General features: G+C 49.8%; 2 protein-coding genes across 2 annotated transcripts in view; both read right to left on the reverse strand.

The window, feature by feature from the left end:
- GYS1 (glycogen synthase 1) overlaps window positions 1-1,656 on the reverse strand; it is a 61,905-nt gene extending 60,249 nt beyond the window's left edge. Inside the window, exon 1 of the mRNA XM_060256602.1 lies at window positions 1,485-1,656. Coding sequence (XP_060112585.1) covers window positions 1,485-1,602 — 118 coding nt within the window. The 5' untranslated portion in view covers window positions 1,603-1,656. The remainder of the gene's footprint in view (window positions 1-1,484) is intronic.
- The window catches only part of POLR2L (RNA polymerase II, I and III subunit L), a 217,890-nt gene that overhangs the window by 166,302 nt on the left and 32,571 nt on the right, over window positions 1-19,017 (reverse strand). The gene's annotated exons all lie outside the window — the stretch shown is intronic.

Here is a 19,017-nt window from a genome sequence, read left to right on the forward strand (position 1 = left end):
ACCCACTAGCACTGTGGTGAAAACAGCAAAGACCCAGAAACCAATCTCAGCAAGGGCCCTTTGGCACTGGCCCTGCAGCACGCTGGCTGCCCCATGTGGCATTCCTGACTATGTCAGACCGATAGGAAGCAGCTTGAAAGCGTGACATGAGGATTCTGGTACCTTAGGCAAGACCTGCACTGGGAAGACATGACAGCTGATTCAGTCACAGAGCTGACCACGCTGCACTCTGGCAACCAGCCCCAGCTGACCACACTGGAAACACTCAGGCTAATAGGGCTTACATCCACCTCAGATGGTATGAATGCCAAGGAGGAAATTTTATGATGGAGAGGAACACAGAACACTCGCATGGAAGAGGGAGGGGAGGCACTTCCCAGCAGTGCTCGGAAAGGCTACGATGGGAAAAGAAACCAAACTCCCAGCATCCACTGCTCTCGATCACAACAATGGCCTTTCATTCTCAGAGAACCCTCAAGTCCCAACGCCCAGAATCCATTGCTTTTACTACATTTCATATAAGCATATCGATCTGAGCTCAAGTCTCCATGGTCTCAGTCTAATTCCCATTCAGTCATGGAGCTCAGTGGATGACCTTGGGAAGGTCCTCAGCCTGAGCTGCCTCGCAGGATCATTGTAAGGATGGGGGGGGGGAAGGGAGGGCAATGTGAGCTTTTTGGTGGAAGAATGGGACTTTTCAAAAACCTAATAGCGTTACCCAGAGGCGGGCAATAGCAAGCAACCTCTGAATTTCTTTTGCTTTGAAAACAATGTGTCACCACAGATCAGTTTTGACTTGACAACCCCCCCCCAAACAAACAGTAAATTCTCTTCACACCTGACTATACTCAGAGAAGCTACACAGAGAACAAGGCTGTGATCACACACACTTAACAATGCACTTTCAATCAACTTTCAATGCACTTTCCAACTGGATTTTGCCAGTTCACACAGTAAAATCCATACATCGAAAGTGGACAGAAAGTGCATTATTTGGTGTGTGTGATTGCCACCCTAGTGTAAAGTGTTAGTCTTGAGATTCAAGTTCCCTACTATGCCATGTCAATCTAACCTATCTCACAGGGTTGCTGTGAGTATAAAATGGACAAACAGAGATTGATGCCCCTTTGTGACCCCCCTTCGGGAAGAACAGCAGGGCATCAAAGAAGAAATAAAATCCTTTACTGCAGTTCCAGCTGCATTTATGTGCTCCTGAATGGGACCCTAGAAGTGAATCCGTGGCTGTTCCCACTCAGGAATGAATCCTCATGAAGAAGGAACGAGTCTCTTCCCTAGTAGGTGCCCTTCCCAGATGGCAAAACCTAGAAAATGACTCTGTCACCTCTCACCACATGGCACAACTTTGATAATGCAGCAGTCCCCTTCTGCTGCTCCCAGACTCAGCTTTCCCCACTCTAGCCCTCGACAAGGAAATCATGGTGACAAAACATCTGGGTCAAAACAACAATCAAATCCACGCTCACCTTTATTGGCCACTTCCCAGGCCACCTCAAAGAGGATGGAGTTCTCCAGGTCAAGTTCATCATCCCAGTCCTCTAACCCTGTCAGGGAGGTCACCGAAAGGCTGCGGGCCAGAGGCATTGTACCCAGCGCAGAAAGAGGTGAAGAAAAAAACCCCTAGAGGGTCAGGACCGTCTGCAAAGGTGGGAGAAGAGACAGAGGAAAACAGCATCATGACTCGGTGCCCCCTGAAGCCTCATTCAAGCCACAGGGCACCCTAGGAACTGCCCTGTTCTCCCTCACTCTAGCTAAACCACCTTCTCTTCAGAAGATGCTGGGCACCTTCAGTGCTGGAGTCTCTCTCCTTTCCAAAGGAGTTGGAAGTCTTGGCTTCCAGCCTCATCAAGTTCTGGCTTCGGGCCCATTCTCTTTACACCATTATAAACCGTTCCTCCTTCCCCCTCCCCAAGAATGTGCTTGGAAAATATGCCCTCGTCCGGTTTCTCTTCCAGTAAGCCCAGGAGTCCGGGCTCCTTTCTCCCCAACTCCACGACTAGTATTTTCACTCGCACCGCCCACCCCCACCGTCGCCCTAAGGGCAGCACGGAGTCTTGAGTAACAGCAACAGCTGAGGTGAGAGAAAAGGGTAAGATGGGCGCAAGGAGGAGAGCTGTAGGTTGCAAGACGACAAAAACACAACACGCCCTGAAGCTTTGCACGCACCCCCATTCAAGAAGAGGAAGGATGGATTGTGGGTTTTTCAGACGGGAGAAGAGAGACGTCAAGGATCAGGTAGTCAGCTGGAAAGGATCAGGTTAGTCGCATGGAGGAGAAGCAGCCTAGGAGAGCCCTGGAGCAGAGCCCTCCACCCTCTGTTGCACTCAACACCTCTGAGTAGTAGATCAGAAGGAAGCGTAATGTGTGCCGGGTAAAGGCATGGAAAGAGTAGGTTCCTTTAAGGACCTTGCTGAGAAAGGGGCGCTAGAGGAGGAACAGAGACATTGGGGTGGCAGTATTGGGGAATAGGGCGGAGGAAGAATCTGTGCCCCACGGAGAAGCCCCCGGGGCGAAATCTTGCAAGACTAGAAGGCGGGACTGAGAAGGCGAAGGAATAGCAGAAAAGGTAGAGAAGTCTTTTTTAAAAGGCCACGGCCCCTTTAAGAACCGGGCTAGAGAAGGAAGGAGAAAAGATAAAGGGTTTACAGCACTTACCGCCAGGCAACTCAGGACAAACTCCAGGCTCCCCAGTCCCACCGCGTCCCCTATAAGCCCAGACCCTGCTGCACACAAGCGACACCCACCCGGGGGCGTGGCCACGAGCGGGCTCCTCTCACGCCCCCTCTCGTTTTGGGGTGGGGGGTCTTCCCTGTAAACTGCAGGGATTCTCTTTTCCTCGTTTCTTCTCCCTCTCCTCCCGCCCCCCCTTCCTTTCCATCTCTGATTGGCTAAGAGGAACCTCCCATCAGGCTAGGCAACCTCCTGCGTTCCAGAGAAAAGAAGAAAGAGGAGGAGGTTGTTACAAGGTCTTAAAGGCGAAAGCATGGTGCAAACCGTTCCAGGAATTCTCCCGGGGTCAACTGAGTTGTAGTGCAATCCTGAGCAGAATTATACCATTCTGTAAACCCATTGAGTTCAACAGGCATAGAAATAGTGTAACACTGCTTTGGAAAGCACTATTAGTTACACTATTAGACCGTTTCTGCAGTAGTGAAATCTCCCTGCATTGACGTTTTTAAAACTTTGAATTATGTGAAATTTTCCACAGTAGATTTTACTTCACCAGGCACAAACCCGAGGTTTTCTCTTCTTACCACACATTTCTCTTCTTACCCCATGTTTTTCTCTTCTTACCCCACGTTTTACCCTCAGTTTTAGCGAGTTCTGAAAATATGGGGTAAGGAGAAAACTTCGGGTTTGCACCTTGTGAGGAAAAATCTACTGCGGAAAGTTTTATAATGAGCAGTTTTAAAAATGTCAGGGCGGGGAATGTCACTACTGCGGAAATGGGCTTAATTACTATTACAGCAGTTTTGAATAAAGTTTTGGTCCCCCCAAAGCTTTCACACTTTAGGCAGATGCATGATGTCATTTCCAGCAGGCCTAGAGCAGTGTTCCCTCTAATCTGAGTTAGTGTGAGCTAGCTCACAATTTTTTAGACTCTGGCTCACACGTTTTTGTCTTAGCTTAGGAAAAATGCCCCCAGAACAAACTAATTTCTGCAGTAGTTCACAACTTTAATGCTAGTAGTTCATGAAGCAGAATGCTTGCTCACAAGACCCCACAGTTTAGAGGGGGAGCGTTGGCCTAGAGAGATTAAGTTCAGATACCTATTACATAATCATAAATCTATGGCAAGGCAGGCTGGCCTGATCTCCTCAGATCTAATGAAATGAAGCAGGGTTGATCCTGATGAAGGGGAGACCCCTGAATAATTAATGAATAACTCTATAAAATACTAAAAGAGGGGGGAAGTGAATCAGATAATGTGTAAGAGGCGAGTATTCAGCCCATGGGCTGTATGTTGGACACCCCTGTGTTATACTCAGCCTACAGAATTGCAAAGGAAAAAGTGAGAAATCTGAACAGGGCAAAAGATGCCAAAGTTATAGGAAAATGCTGTGTATGAAGAAGCCTTCAGAGAGGGCGACGCGGAAGATGGCGGACGCTTTAAGCGGCAGCTCCCGGCTCACAGTCCCTTCCCGCTTCTCCTGCTCCCGTTCCCAACTATTTCTTTCACCTGGCATGGGCAAACGAACTGCAGGGAACACCAAGGCAGCCAAGAAAACTCCTGCGAAAGCCACACCGAAGCAGCAGGTACTAAACTTTCTTCCAACGAGCCCCGGGCCCTTACCTCTCTCTGAAATGGAGTCCAGCCCTTCCCCCGGCCCTGCTCAGGAAGAGGGCTCTTTATTAACAACTCAAACATTTCAAGCGGCGATTTCATGCTTGGAGGACTCAATAGGGGTCACAATGGGGGAGAAGATCAGCAAAGCTATTACCCCCTTACAATTAGAACTAAAAAAAATTAATGAAACGCTTTCAGCAGTCACTCAAACTGCAGACTCAGCGCTGGAAATGGCTACGGTGGCCCACGAGGCTGTACAAGCCCTGCAAAGCTCAGACCTATGGCTCCATGAGAAGGTGCTTTACCTGGATAACAGATTAAGGGCTGCTAACCTGAAATTTAGAGGCCTGCCAGAACAGGCGGAAGAGAACCAGGAGGTAAAAATCTTCATTGCCTCATGGCTTGCTTCAGCCCTCCACCTCCAAGATGGAGTCGCCCCTCTTATTGATTCTGCCTACCATCTGGGGGCATTACAGCCCAAGTCAAAAGACTTTTCAAGAGACATACTCGCCATGGTTCCAGACTCCAGGACCAGAACCCTGATTTCACAGAGAGCCCGATTTGAAGAGGGTCTACTCTACAAGGAAAAAAAGATCCTGGTTCTAGCTGATCTTTCACCGGAAACCCTGCAGCATAGAAAAGAAATGAAGCCGATTCTAAACTCACTATTTGAACACAAAATACGCTTCCGCTGGGCTTCTCCTATCCAGATACTGGTTTAGGGTGACCATAATGTCTGAAGGCCAGCCAGGGACACCTGGGGGGGGGGGAGGTAGGGGTGCGCGCGCGCGAAGCGCCCGCGCCGCCGGAAACAGGAAGTGACGTCACTTCCGGTGACGTCACTTCCGGTGACGTCATGCCACCGCCGGAAGCAGGAAGTGACACCACTTCCTGTGACATCATTTCCCCGCGTCACCTGCCGGAAACGGGAAGTGACATCACTTCCTCTGACATCACTTCCCCCAAATGACATCATTTCCCCCAAATGCCACTGCCGGAAACAGGAAGTGACTTCACAGCACTTCCTGTGACGTCCCCCAAAATCCCCCAAATATCACCGCCGGAAACAATTTTGTTCTCAAATCCTGTATATACTTCATCAGTATATGGGATAAGGCACTTTCTCAACTGTGCTGCATAATGCAGCCTATTTATTTTGTCCTGTTTGCTCTGTTGGCTCTATCTGCGCCACCTTCATCACTTTCGGGGTGTGGATCCCCCAGTGGGGTGGTCTCCCGACTCCCTCCGCCGGCTGTTTCTGATAGCCCTGCGCCCCCTCATTCATTTGATATGTGTCCCGTGCGGGTGCCACCCTCCCGCCGGGAGATGCCGCAAAATGAGCCCCCTTGAGGCTTATGGCGGCAGGGCTCGGGGGAAGCGAGCTAGACTGCTGTTCTTTTGAGGGGTTATAGAGTGTTTCGAGCCCGTCCCTGTGGCATCGGTCTCATCATTGTGGGACCCAGGGGGCCAGCGCAGCGGCCCGCCGAAGCAGCCTGTCACTAATAACACAGGTCGAGATGCAGGACAAGAACCCGGAAGTGACCGACAGGCTGCTTCAGCAGGCCGCTGCGCCGGCCCCCTGGGCCCTACAATGATGGGACCGATGCCACAGGGACGGGCTCGAAACACTCTATAACCCCTCAAAAGAACAGCAGTCTAGCTCGCTTCCCCCGAGCCCTGCCGCCATAAGCCTCAAGGGGGCTCATTTTGCGGCATCTCCCGGCGGGAGGGTGGCACCCGCACGGGACACATATCAAATGAAAGAGGGGGCGCAGGGCTATCAGAAACAGCCGGCGGAGGGAGTCGGGAGACCACCCCACTGGGGGATCCGCACCCCGAAAGTGATGAAGGTGGCGCAGATAGAGCCAACAGAGCAAACAGGACAAAATAAATAGGCTGCATTATGCAGCACAGTTGAGAAAGTGCCTTATCCCATATACTGATGAAGTAAATACAGGATCTGAGAACAAAATTGCACCAGAAGACACAAACACAAAGCTCCCTTACACTGAATCAGTGCTTGGGTCCACCAAAGTCAGTATTGTCCACTCCAGTCACAAACACAAAGCTCCCTTACACTGAATCAGTGCTTGGGTCCACCAAAGTCAGTATTGTCACATAAGAACATAAGAGAAGCCATGTTGGATCAGGCCAATGGCCCATCCAGTCCAACACTCTGCGTCACATAAGAACATAACAGAAGCCCTGTTGGATCAGGCCAGTGGCCCATCCAGTCCAACACTCTGCATCACATAAGAACATAAGAGAAGCCCTGTTGGATCAGGCCAGTGGCCCATCCAGTCCAACACTCTGCGTCACATAAGAACATAAGAGAAGCCCTGTTGGATCAGGCCAGTGGCCCATCCAGTCCAACACTCTGCATCACATAAGAACATAACAGAAGCCCTGTTGGATCAGGCCAGTGGCCCATCCAGTCCAACACTCTGCGTCACATAAGAACATAAGAGAAGCCCTGTTGGATCAGGCCAGTGGCCCATCTAGTCCAACACTCTGCGTCACATAAGAACATAACAGAAGCCCTGTTGGATCAGGCCAGTGGCCCCTCCAGTCCAACACTCTGTGTTACATAAAAATATAAGAGAAGCCCTGTTGCATCAGGCCAGTGGCCCCTCCAGTCCAACACTCTGTGTCACATAAGAACATAAGGAGGGAGGGAAGGGAAGGGAAGGGAAGGGAAGGGAAGGGAAGGGAAGGGAAGGGAAGGGAAGGGAAGGGGGAAGGGAGGAAGGAAGGAAGGAAGGAAGGAAGGAAGGAAGGAAGGAAGGAAGGAAGGAAGGAAGGAAGGAAGGAAGGGGGAGGGAGGGAAGGAAGGAAGGAAGGGGGGAGGGAGGGAGGGAAGGAAGGGAGGAGGGAGGGAAGGAAGGAAGGGAGTGAGGGAAGGAAGGGAGGGAAGGAAGGAAGAAAGGAAGGGAGGGAGGAGGGAGGGAAGGAAGGGAAGGGAGGGAAGGAAGGAAGGAAGGAAGGAAGGAAGGAAGGAAGGAAGGAAGGAAGGAAGGAAGGAAGGAAGGAAGGAAGGAAGGGGGAGGGAGGGAGGGAAGGAAGGAAGGGGGGAGGGAGGGAGGGAAGGAAGGAAGGAAGAAAGGAAGGAAGGGAGGAGGGAGGGAAGGAAGGAAGGGAGGGAGGGAAGGAAGGAAGGAAGGAAGGAAGGAAGGAAGGAAGGAAGGGGGAGGGAGGGAGGGAAGGAAGGGGGAGGGAGGGAGGGAAGGAAGGAAGGGGGGAGGGAGGGAAGGAAGGAAGGAAGAAAGGAAGGGAGGAGGGAGGGAAGGAAGGAAGGGAAGGGAGTGAGGGAAGGAAGGGAGGGAAGGAAGGGAGGGAGGAGGGAGGGAAGGAAGGAAGGCCGCCCCCCCCGCTTTCGGCCCCCTTACCTGATTCCAGGGCGGCATCCAGCGGCGGCGGCGGGGAGTCCTGCGGCAGCGGCCTCGCGGCGAGGGAGGGAGGGAGCTGCCGGCGCTGGCCTCTGGAGGCCTCCAGGGACCAGCGCCGGGCCTCTCCGCTACCGGCGCTGGCCTCTGGAGGCCTCCAGGGACCAGCGCCGGCTGCTCCGCGGCTTCCCCGCGGCCTCCGCTGGTCCCTGGAGGCCCTCCAGGGACCAGCGGAGGCCGCGGCGAGGCCTTCGCTGGCCGGCGCTGGTCCCGGAAGGCCTTCCAGAGGCTCTGGAAGGCCTTCCGGGACCAGCGCCGGGTGCTCCGCGGCTTCCCCGCGGCCTCCGCTGGTCCCTGGAGGCCCTCCAGAGACTCTGGAGGGCCTCCAGGGACCAGCGGAGGCCGCGGGGAAGCCTTCGCTGGCCGGCGCTGGTCCCGGAAGGCCTTCCAGAGCCTCTGGAAGGCCTTCCGGGACCAGCGCCGGGTGCCCCGCGGCCTCCCCGCGGCCTCCGCTGGTCCCTGGAGGCCCTCCAGAGATGTCATTTCAGTCTTTCTTGGGAATGTCAAAAATCAAATTGTCACCTAGCTGCCCTTCTTGAGTGGGCATACAGAATTGATTTGCTTAATGATGATGGTCTGTCTCCTTCAGATTTTAAAATAATAATAATAATAAAAACTTTCAGAGACTGAAAGGGGGGGATGAAGGGGAGACCCCTGAATAATTAATGAATAACTCTATAAAATAATAAATGAAAATATACTCTTGTGTTTAAAGAGCAAAAAGGGCGTCTGATGTAATATTGAAGAAGTTGCAATGTGATAAGAACCCAGCCAGGCCTTCAGTGGGTGTGAGTCACAGATGTGTATTGGTGACAGACACTCCTATAAGGAAACTCCTTGTTGAATAAAGATAAGCAGACATACTAGAATACCAGGGGGAAAAGGGGAGGGGGGAAGTGAATCAGATAATATGTATGGGACCAGGCTGAAGGCTCGCTTTTGCTTAAAGCTGATGGTTTGAAAAGTGTACGGGGTTCATTATTTTTGGGAGCCTTGATGCTCAAATGAACCTTGCTATTGGTGCCAAATAGTAAAATACCTCGTTTTCAATCAGTGTGTGCGCCTCGTTTATTCCCCTGCTACACTGGTTAGTACTTGGATGGGAGACCCTCAAAAAAGTCCAGGATTGCTAGGCAGAGGCCGGCAATCCCAGACAATATCAAACCATCACCGACATAGACGTTTTCCACAACCACCACTGTAACAGATAGATTTAGATAAGAGTAGCTCTGGAAGGGATTGCACTGTAATGGATCCAGCTGCCCTACCATGTAGAAACAGCGTCTTTTTTCATGGTTGTGTGTTTCCTACCCAAAATTCTATCTGCTTTCTCCATCCTATGAATGATTTGTGTAAAGCCTTAAACTGTTACAATCATTATCCTTGTTTGTTACTTATTGTGGCCTCCAGTTGGAGCTACTTGCTATACTACACCTTTATGATAGTTTTTAAATACGTTCCAAGTATTTTGAGGAGTTTTTACCTTCTAACATAAAGTGTGCTGTCAAGGTGCAACTGACTGACCCCCATGAAGTTCCATCTCAGGCGGCTTTCAAGGTGATAGATGAACCGAGATGAGTTGCGCAAAGCAGCCACAGTCTTCTTTGGTGGTCTCCCATCCAATTACTATCCAAGGCTGCTTAGCTTCCAAGATCTGATAACATCAGACTAGGCTGGGCCATTAGGGCTGCTACAAGGTCTTTTTAACTTTCTATCAAATCCCTTCTAGATTGCAAAAACTTCACTTTGGACATCAAGTGTGACCTTGTTGGACTTTCTGAGTATCTTCCTGCCTTCTATTGAATTTGATCAAACCAAGCCAAATCGGTTCAACTCTGGGTGCATCTAGTATTTGGACACATCTCCAGATTAAGTCCAGGATATTCCACCCCTCTAATTGGTTCTGTGTAGATGGCACCATTGAACTGGTTCAAAATGCAGCAGCTGTCAAGCATGCGGGTTCAATGACGTTTATTGATAAACCGATACTTTGGCTCAAGCTGTCAAGTCTGCTTAAAACTCTGGTCAAGTCTGTGCCTAACATTGGCTCAGGAGAGAAGCATCCTGGGTAAAGCCAAACTGTATTCCATTGCTGCTAGCTTGAGCTCTCCTTACCCCCTCCTTTTCTTTGTTATGTAGTACTGCTTTGAAATGGGAATATGTGAACGGTTTATCTGAGCCTTCTCAGGCCTGGCACTGGGGGACGTTGGAGCCAGAGACGCTCAAGGCCAAAACGGGCCTGAGAACGAAGTAGTAACATCATTGTGTGAATGTGCCCTGCATAGTACCCCTACCTCAAGAATCCCTTTGAAGTATACCTTATATGATTGTATTCTACTGCTGGATCTTTAGTCTTTCAATCTCAACGTAGTCGAGAACAATGATATCAATAAACTAGTTATTTTGTTTCAACAAAGACTTGTTATTGAATCTGCCGACTTGACACAAGCCTTGGCTTGAGAAGAATGAAACCAATACATTGATACACAAGTTTTAAGATACACTTCAAAGGGATTCCTACGGGGAGGGGAAGCAGGGGAGCATTCACACATAGAATATAAAAACTACATACCGTACATTCCCAGGGCGTTATCAGGCACTCGGCCTTGCATTGCCCAGATGGTGCTTCCTCCTGCAGGAGGATTCATGGGAAGGTGCTGATTGCTTTGTTCCCTGTAATTAGCAGTCATAAAACAAAGAGGAGCCAGGCAAAGATAATAAACTAGCAGCATTTGGTTCTGTATGATCTTACCTGCTTTTGTCAGACCATAAACCCATCAGTTATTGATCAGAATTAGCCATGCTTGACATACTGCCCCCCTTAAACTGAACCCCTCGGTCTTTGAGGGAATTTTCTGTGAAATTTAGTGACCAAAACTGGGGCCAATACATCTTTTTGTGCCACCCATTCATTTTCACTGGAAGGAAAGTGTTTCCATTTGATTAAGTAATACAATGTCCCCTGTTTGACTTTTGAATCCAGGATCTCCTGGACCTCATGGTGACTCTGATTCCCAATCTGGATAGGTTGCAGAGCTGTCGGTCGAGGGTGCCAAAGAGAAGCACCGGGGTCCCTTCAGAGCAGAATGCAATGGAAGACAGGGTGTACTTTACTAAACATTTTAGGCAATTCCAATTCTACAGTTACCTTATTGATCACCCGTTTGATCTTAAAGGGCCCTAAATATCGATAAGCCAATTTCTTGGAGGGATGATTCAGGGGCAACGAACACCAAATCCCCCACATTGAAGTCTCAGGCGGGCACATGAGACTTGTCATACTGTTTTTTGTACACCTCTTTTGCAGACTCCAAATTCTCTTAAATCCCCTTCCAACCCAACCCTCGCTCAGTTTTCCCCACCACTGCTCAAATGAGCTGGGCTCCTTTAACTGCACTCCCCCTGGCAGCGTTGGAATGGGTTTTCCTTCGTATCCGCTTACGGTTTGGAAGGGGGAGGTTTTGGTGGAGCTGTGCACACTGTTGTTGTAACCGTATTCAGCGAAGGGGAGGAGATCCACCCAATTTGATTGTTGGTGGTTTATGTAGCACCGCAGGTATTGCTCCAGTAAGGCATTTACGCGTTCCGTCTGTCCGTCTGAGGGTGAGGGTGGTAGGCGGAACTCAAGCCTTGCTCCATTCCTAACAATTTACAAAACTCCCGCCAGAAGTTGGCAACGAACTGCGGGCCCCGGTCGCTAATTACCTTGTCCGGGAATGAGTGGAGTTTAACAACATGGTTAAAAAACAAATAGGCTAGCTTTTTAGCCGTGGGTAATTGTGCACAAGGAATGAAATGGGCTTGTTTTGAGAATGTGTCTACTACCACCAGAATTACTGACTTGCCATGTGATGGCGGTAGCTCCACAATGAAATCCATTGAGACTACCGATCAGGGTCTGGTAGCTGTCTCTAGTGGTTTTAACAGTCCGGATGGCTTCCCCCCCCCCCTTTTCGCCATTATGCATATGGGGCAGGAGAATACAAACTCGGATACATCTTTCTTTAGGGAGGACCCCCAGAATTGCCTACTAATTAGATGGAGCATCTTCATATACCCAAAATGCCCGGCCAGTTTGTTTGAGTGGCAAAATTGTAGGACTTCCACCCTCATATTTTTGGGGACGTACAGCTTCTCCCCCCTATACCACAACCCATCCTCTTTCTTCTGAATTTCCCCTGGTCGATCGTCGCCTTCCTTTTCTGTCTCCAAAGCCATCCTTTCGGTCCCCCACCCCTCCAGTTTACGTTTGGTCTGGGACCGGGTTGTCACCCCCGCAGCTACTTGGGAGGGAGAGACTAGGGAATCTACTACCTCCTCCCTTTGACTGTTGTGCTGGGGCAGGTGGGAGAGCGTGTCAGCCAAGAAATTCTTGGTTCCGGGAATATGCTTCAGCACAAAGTCGAACTTGGAGAAAAACCCCGCCCACCTGATCTGTTTTTCGCTCAGTTTCCTCCTGCCAGTGAGAGCCTTGAGGTTCTTATGGTCCGTCCATATCTCAAATGGAATTTTGCCCCCCTCTAACCACGACCGCCAGGTTTTCAAAGCATAAGTTATAGCAAACGCCTCTTTATCCCACACCGACCAGTTCCTTTGTTCGGCCGAGAACTTTTTGGAAATATATACGCAAGGTCTCAGCCTCCCTTCCTCGTCTTTCTGCATGAGAATGGCTCCTACGGCCACGTTGGAGGCATCGCATTGCACAATGAAGGGCCGCAACTCATTGGGGTGGCTCAGGACCGGCTCGCTAGTAAACAGCCGTTTGAGTTTGTCAAACGCCTCTTGGCATTTTGGTGTCCAATTTCACCAGGGCCCTGGGTGCTTTGCCTCAGGCCCCTTCCCCTTCGTTTTTAACAACTCTGTGAGGGGGAGCATAATCTGGGCGAACCCCGCAATGAAGTTTCTGTAGAAATTTGCGAACCCCTACGTGTCTTCGAGGGGGCCCAATCCAATACGGCTTGTACCTTGGCCGGGTCCATAGCCAGCCCCTGTGCGGACACCCAAAACCCCAGGTAATCTAGCTCGGTCTTATGGAACTCACACTTGGACAGTTTGGCATATAACTTATGCTCCAGTAGGGTGCACAATACCTCCCTCACCAATTTTACATGGGACTTTTCATCCTGTGAGTAAATAATGATGTCACCAAGGTACCACTACCCCCTTGAACAAAAATTTTCATAGCACATCATTGATAAAATTCATGAACACCCCCGGTGCGCCCTGTAGTCCAAACGGCATTACTAAATACTCAAATTGTCCCATGGGAGTATTAAAAGCCGTCTTCCATTCATCCCCCTCCTTTATGTGCACTCTAAAGTACGCATGCCTTAAGTCCAGTTTGGTGAAAATCTTTCCTTCGGACACCGTGCTCAACAAGTCTTTGATGAGGAGGATGGGATAGGCATTGGAGGTTGAAATCCTGTTAATCCCATGAAAATTCGTACAAAGCCTAAGCGAGCCGTCCTTTTTTTTCCTAAACAAAACTGGGGCGGCGTGGGGGGCCGTCACCAGTCTGATAAAACCCCGTTTCAAGTTCCGGTCTGGAAATTTTCATAGCTCCACTTTCTCTGCCCACCCCATAGAGTACAGCTTAGCTTTAGGCAGTGACTGCCCTGGTATTAATTCGATAGCGCAGTCAGTGCTCCTGTGAGGGGGCAGTTCGTCCGCTCCCTGCTTACTAAACACCCCCATCAAGTCCCGATATGCCTTAGGAATGTCTGGGACCTCCTCCATTGTCAAACAGACCTTCTCCTTTGTGGGAGGGGGCTGTGGCCTCCATTCCAGATTCCAAAGATGGGTTTCAAACTTTATGGTTTGATCCCCCCACCGGATGCTTGGTTCATGTTTAGCCAACCACCCCACTCCCAGAACTACATCATAAGAGCAGGAGGGAGTGATTACAAACGTCTCTTGTGTCAAGTCTGCAGATTCAATAACGAGTCAATGTAGATACAAAGAACTAGTTTATTTATGCTGGTTACTTGCGGCCTTGGCCAGAGCTTGAAAAGACTGAAGACCGTATAATAGATACATTGCATATAAGGAACACTTCAAAGGGATTCCTATGGGCTGGGGAATCTAGCAAAGGGAACATTCACACATAGATGTTACTAATACATTCTCATGTTGATTAGAGGCCCACGGCCTTGGTACTCCCAGGCTTCCTGTCTCCCCCGATCCTGAGCTGAGAAGGTTCAGATAAGATTTTTTGCACATCACCATTTCAAAGCAGGGACACTCTCTATGGAAGGGAGGGGGGAACAGGGGAGAGTTAGCTAGTAGCATTTGGTTACACTTTGGTTCTACCCAGCATGCTCTTTGAGTGAGCCAGAGTTAAAGCCAGACTTGACATCTTGGTCCCAATGCCCTTTGATCCCCATGGGCACCAACTGAGTCTCCAGCACGCAGGGCTCTCCCCGCATCACTGACCCATCCATCTGTTCGAATTGTATGGGAAAGGGCAGAGCCGTGGTGGCCAACCCCAAGGCGTCCACCAACTTGGGAGTGATTAAGTCCTGATTGTATCCTGAATCAATCAGGGCTCTCACCTGCACAAATCTTTTGAGTTTACTGTTCAGCAGTTCCACTGGTACAAAATACAGCGACCCCGTTACTCTCACCCTGAGTGGTGCCGGTTCCTCCGCGGCCTGCTGGTTGGCACCCTTTAGAGCAGTTCGTCCTTGTTTCCCGACGGTTCATCCATCCACACTAGCTCACTCAGCTCGTCCGCGATGAGAGTGTCATCCTCCGGCTCCCCGGCGGTTGCAGTGCTGCCTTTCGCCGCTTCCTTAGGGCGGCCTGGTGTTTTCTTTGGCACTGGGGTGCCCGGCTTGGGTGCACTTGGGGGTGCCCGAGGGGGGTTAGGGCAATTGCTGGCCAGATGGTTGGGGTCCCCACATCGAAAACACTTTTGGGACCCTGCAGCCTTCCTGCCACCGCCTCCTTGGGCTTTCTTCACCTCCAGCTGGGCACCCGTCTTTGGATCTTGGCTCCCCTTGCCGCTTTGCTGCATGGCCACTCATTTCCTGTTGGTCTCAACCTCCCCAGCCAGTTGGATCTATCCCACCAGTGTGGCAGGTCTGGCCTGGGTAACGGCCCAATCCAGTATGTCCGCATTCAGCCCTCTGGTGAAGTGCTTGATCTTCATCAACTCACTCCACCCTCTCACCTTCGCAGCGTTGGCCCGAAACTCCACAGCGCACTCTCTAATTGACTTCGATCCTTGCTGCATGTCCCGCAGGGCCACCAAAGCCTGGATCTCTAGGAGGGGGTCCTCGTACTGGGCCATCAGAGCCTGGAGGAACATAGCAACATAGTCCAGTTCCGGGCTCATGGCTTCGTACAGACTCACATACCATCTCTTGGCAGCCCTCTTCAGTTTCGATCCCAAGTAGTCCACTCGACTAAATTAATCGGGGAATGTGTTCCCCCAGTAATGCATGTAGCTGTTAGCCTGGATCGTGAAGTACTCCACTTCCTCTGGGTCCCCATCGCACGTGGCATCCAGCTCTCGCACACGGCCCCCTTCCCTTGGCGCCGGGTATGCTGCTGGTCTAGGTGCCGGCCCCGCAGGTGGTGGAGCAGCCGGTGCCCCCGGGGCTGCCAGGCCGGAGGTGGTGGTTGAACTCTCTGGGGTGCGGGCAGTCCCAGGGATCAGGTGATCTCCCTGGTGATCTCCCCCGCCATCCGAGTGGTCATCGCCTGCATCTCGTCCCGCAGTCCCTTGGCCACAGTCTCCACTTCTTTGCGGACCATTGCTCAGAACTCGCGGGCCACCTCATCTTCCTCCTCCTTTGGGGCCGGGGCCTCTGGATCGGGATCTCCGTCTGGTAGGGGAACGACCACCATGGTATTAATCTCCTCCGGCTCCATCGGTCCCGGGTTGCCGGCCCCTTCATTGGCCATCTTTACTCGGTGCATGTGTCGGGTTAGGATGGCTTCTTTCCGCACCGGTGCCTCATCCATCATGGTGGTGGAGGTCCGCGGCTGCCACTGCCGGGGTGTGACCAGGAGCTGCTGGATCTGGAGGGGCGAGCTTGCTGCTCTCTGGGTGTCCAGTACTTGCCATGGTACGGGCGCCCCATCTTCAAGATAGGGAAGCTCACTGCCTCCTGGAATCTTTTCAGCCATTCGGTTACAAAGTAGCCAGGGCGGTTACGCTTCAAAAAGGATTCTTCTCAAAATGTCAAGCATGCGGGTTCAATGACGAGTCGAGGTTGCTACAAAGACTACATTTATTGATAAACCGATACTTTGGCTCAAGCCTTGGCTTGAGAAGAATGAAACCAATACATTGATACACAAGTTTTAAGATACACTTCAAAGGAATTCCTATGGGGAGGGGAAGCAGGGGAGCGTTCACACATAGAATATCAAAACTACATACATTCCCAGGGAGTTCTCAGGCACTCGGCCTTGCATTGCCCAGATGGCGCTTCCTCCCGCAGGAGGATTCATGGGAAGGTGCTGATTGCTTTGTTCCCTGTAATTAGCAGTCATAAAACAAAGGAGCCAGGCAAAGATAATAAATTAGCAGCATTTGGTTCTATATGATCTTACCCAGGCCTGCTTTTGTCAGACCATAAACACATCAGTTATTGATCAGAATTAGCCATGCTTGACAGCAGCAAGGTATCAGGTGTTATTTGCAAGCAACATATTTCATCAAGGCATTGCTAGCTGCCTGTTTATTTTTGAGATCAATTCGTGGTGTTGGTATTGACCTTCAAAGCTCTACATTGTTTGGGATCAGGTATATTAAGGACGACCTGATCCTGGATCAGCGTGCACTAATGTTGTATTACTTCTTTCAGGGTCTTTTTGTTGGGGTGCCTCAACAAAAATGACTATTGCTTTGATGCACTGACAGAATTGCTGGGGCTTGGCTGTGCTTACACCTGGCCCCACTGAGGAAATTCCCTACACTTGGAAATGGCCACTCCGTCCCTGTCTTGACCCCTTTGCCAGGTGTCCAGCCCATCTGTCTTCTGTGGCTAAACTTGGTTTTGTTTTTTATTTTTCTGGGGTTTTTAATCACAGCTGTGTTCCTTTTTGACTTTAATTTACAGTGGCTGATAGTGTCTTATAATATCTACTGGCATTTTGTACTGTCTTTTACAATCCTAAACCAAGTTATACTCTTCTAGAGCCACTGGCTTTGGGGCCCTTAGAAGGGTGTGACTCAGTTTAGGATTTTGCTGTCTGTTTTTTAACATGTTTCATGGAACCTGCAGTTTTAATGATCTCTGAAGTGGATTGCCAACTGCTGTTTTAGGGTTGATGTGTTCTTATATTAATTTTGTATGTTGGAAAGTACCTTGAATATTTTTTTAGGGAAGTGGAGGTATATAAATATAACAAATGGGTATAAAGAATATGCTATTTACACATCTATATACCAGTATAGAGAAAAAGGCAGAACAGTGGGACCAAAATGCCATGAAAAGCAAAAGATCTATATCTATTTTTTTTAGTCTTGCCCACGTCTTCTCTTTACTACAGCCTTTGTCTCAGGTGACTTGCAAGTCCCAGCTCACAGCAGTAGCGTGGATTTGCAAGTCACCCTAATCCTCAGCATAACATTTTTTGGCGGTCAAAGGAGACATCCTCCTTTTCTTCACCAGTAGAAAAACTGGTTGGATGGACCTAGCCCATAGACTGTCTCTGAAAATCTCCAGAGTTCACCCTCCAAAGCTGCCATTTCATCCTCTGGAGAGCAGCTGAAATTTTGAGAGAGTGCCTGGGCCCACCTGATGGCATCTACCCCGCCCCCCCGCTTTTATTTAAAGTGTTTCTGAGGGTAGCCATGTTGGTCTGTGGTAAAACAGTTAGATTCAGGTCCAGTAGCACCTTTTGTTGTTGTTCGGTTGCACAGTTGAGTCCGACTCTTTGCGACCCCATGGACAAAGTCACGCCAGGCCCTCCTTTGTTCCACCATCCTCCGTTGTCTGCTCAAATCTATGTTAGTTACATCAATAACGCTGTCCAGTCATCTCATCTTTTGCCATCCCCTTCTTCTTTTGCCTTCTGTCTTTCCCAGGATAAGGATCTTCTCTAGTGAGTGCGCCCTTCTCATTTGGTGGCCAAAATATTTCAGCTTCAGCATCTGACCTTCCAGGGAACAGTCAAGGTTGATTTCCCTTAGGACTGACTGATTTGATCTTCTTGCAGTCCAAGGGACTCTCAAGATTCTTCTCCAGCACCACAGCTCAAAAGCATCTATTCTTCTGCGCTCGGCCTTCCTTATGGTCCAACTCTCACAGCCCTACATTACTACTGAGAATACCATCGTTTTGACTATACGGACTTTTGTTGGCAGGGTGATGTATCTACTTTTTATTATACTGCCCAGGTTTGCCATAGCTGTCCTCCCAATGAGAAAACGTCTTTTAATTTCATGGCTACAGTCACCATCTGCAGTGATCTTGGATCCCAGGAATGTGAAGTCTGTCACTACTTCCATGTCTTCCCCTTCCAAGGAGTGATGGGGCTGGATGCCGTGATCTTAGTTTTTTTGATGTTATTTCAAACTTACTTTTGTGCTCTCCTCTTTCACCCTCAGACAATAAGAATTCCAGGGTATAAGCTTTTGAGAGTCAAACCTCAGTGCTCTAAAGAGCAAGGCCCTATGAGGCTGGCTTTGGGCAGCCCCACTGAGGGAGAGAGGCTACTGAATTGTACCCGAAGTGGTGGTGGCAGCAGCAAAGTGGGGGCAAAATAGTATCTACTCTTGCAGCACATGTTTACCATTGGAGTTCACTACAGATATGCACTTTAGGTTGGAATTAAGGAGAGTCTGCCAGAGTTTTGAGCATTTTATTATCATCAGTGTGCCAATAATAGAATCCTTTTATTCCTTGCAGCTACTGACTTTGACACTGATTTTGATCCCTTCCCCTCATTTGTGGGTTTCTGTGATCCAGCTCCTTCCCCTTTCTCATATATATTCTCAGCTTCATTTAAACATAAAACTGACCATGGAACTTTGTCATTTTTAAACAGGACGCACATTACAACGGCAAACCAAATCCTACCAATAAACTGTAACGAAACAATCCCAGATTGCGATTGGCACCTCCTACGTAGCGGTGCATTAATAGAAGAGGTGTCTAAGCCATTGGTAGAGATGGTTCCTTCTGTATGAGTGACAACAAAAGTTCCGAATAAGGTTTGAGCAATTTTTTGTTTGCCAATGAAATCAGTCAGTGGAAGGCGCTATAAAGCTAAAGTCCTGTAAACAGCTCCTGAGTGACGTCGAACCCCTCC

The sequence above is a fragment of the Heteronotia binoei genome, chromosome 15 (genome assembly GCF_032191835.1).
Source record: "Heteronotia binoei isolate CCM8104 ecotype False Entrance Well chromosome 15, APGP_CSIRO_Hbin_v1, whole genome shotgun sequence".
In the NCBI taxonomy this organism is placed as follows: domain Eukaryota; kingdom Metazoa; phylum Chordata; class Lepidosauria; order Squamata; family Gekkonidae; genus Heteronotia; species Heteronotia binoei.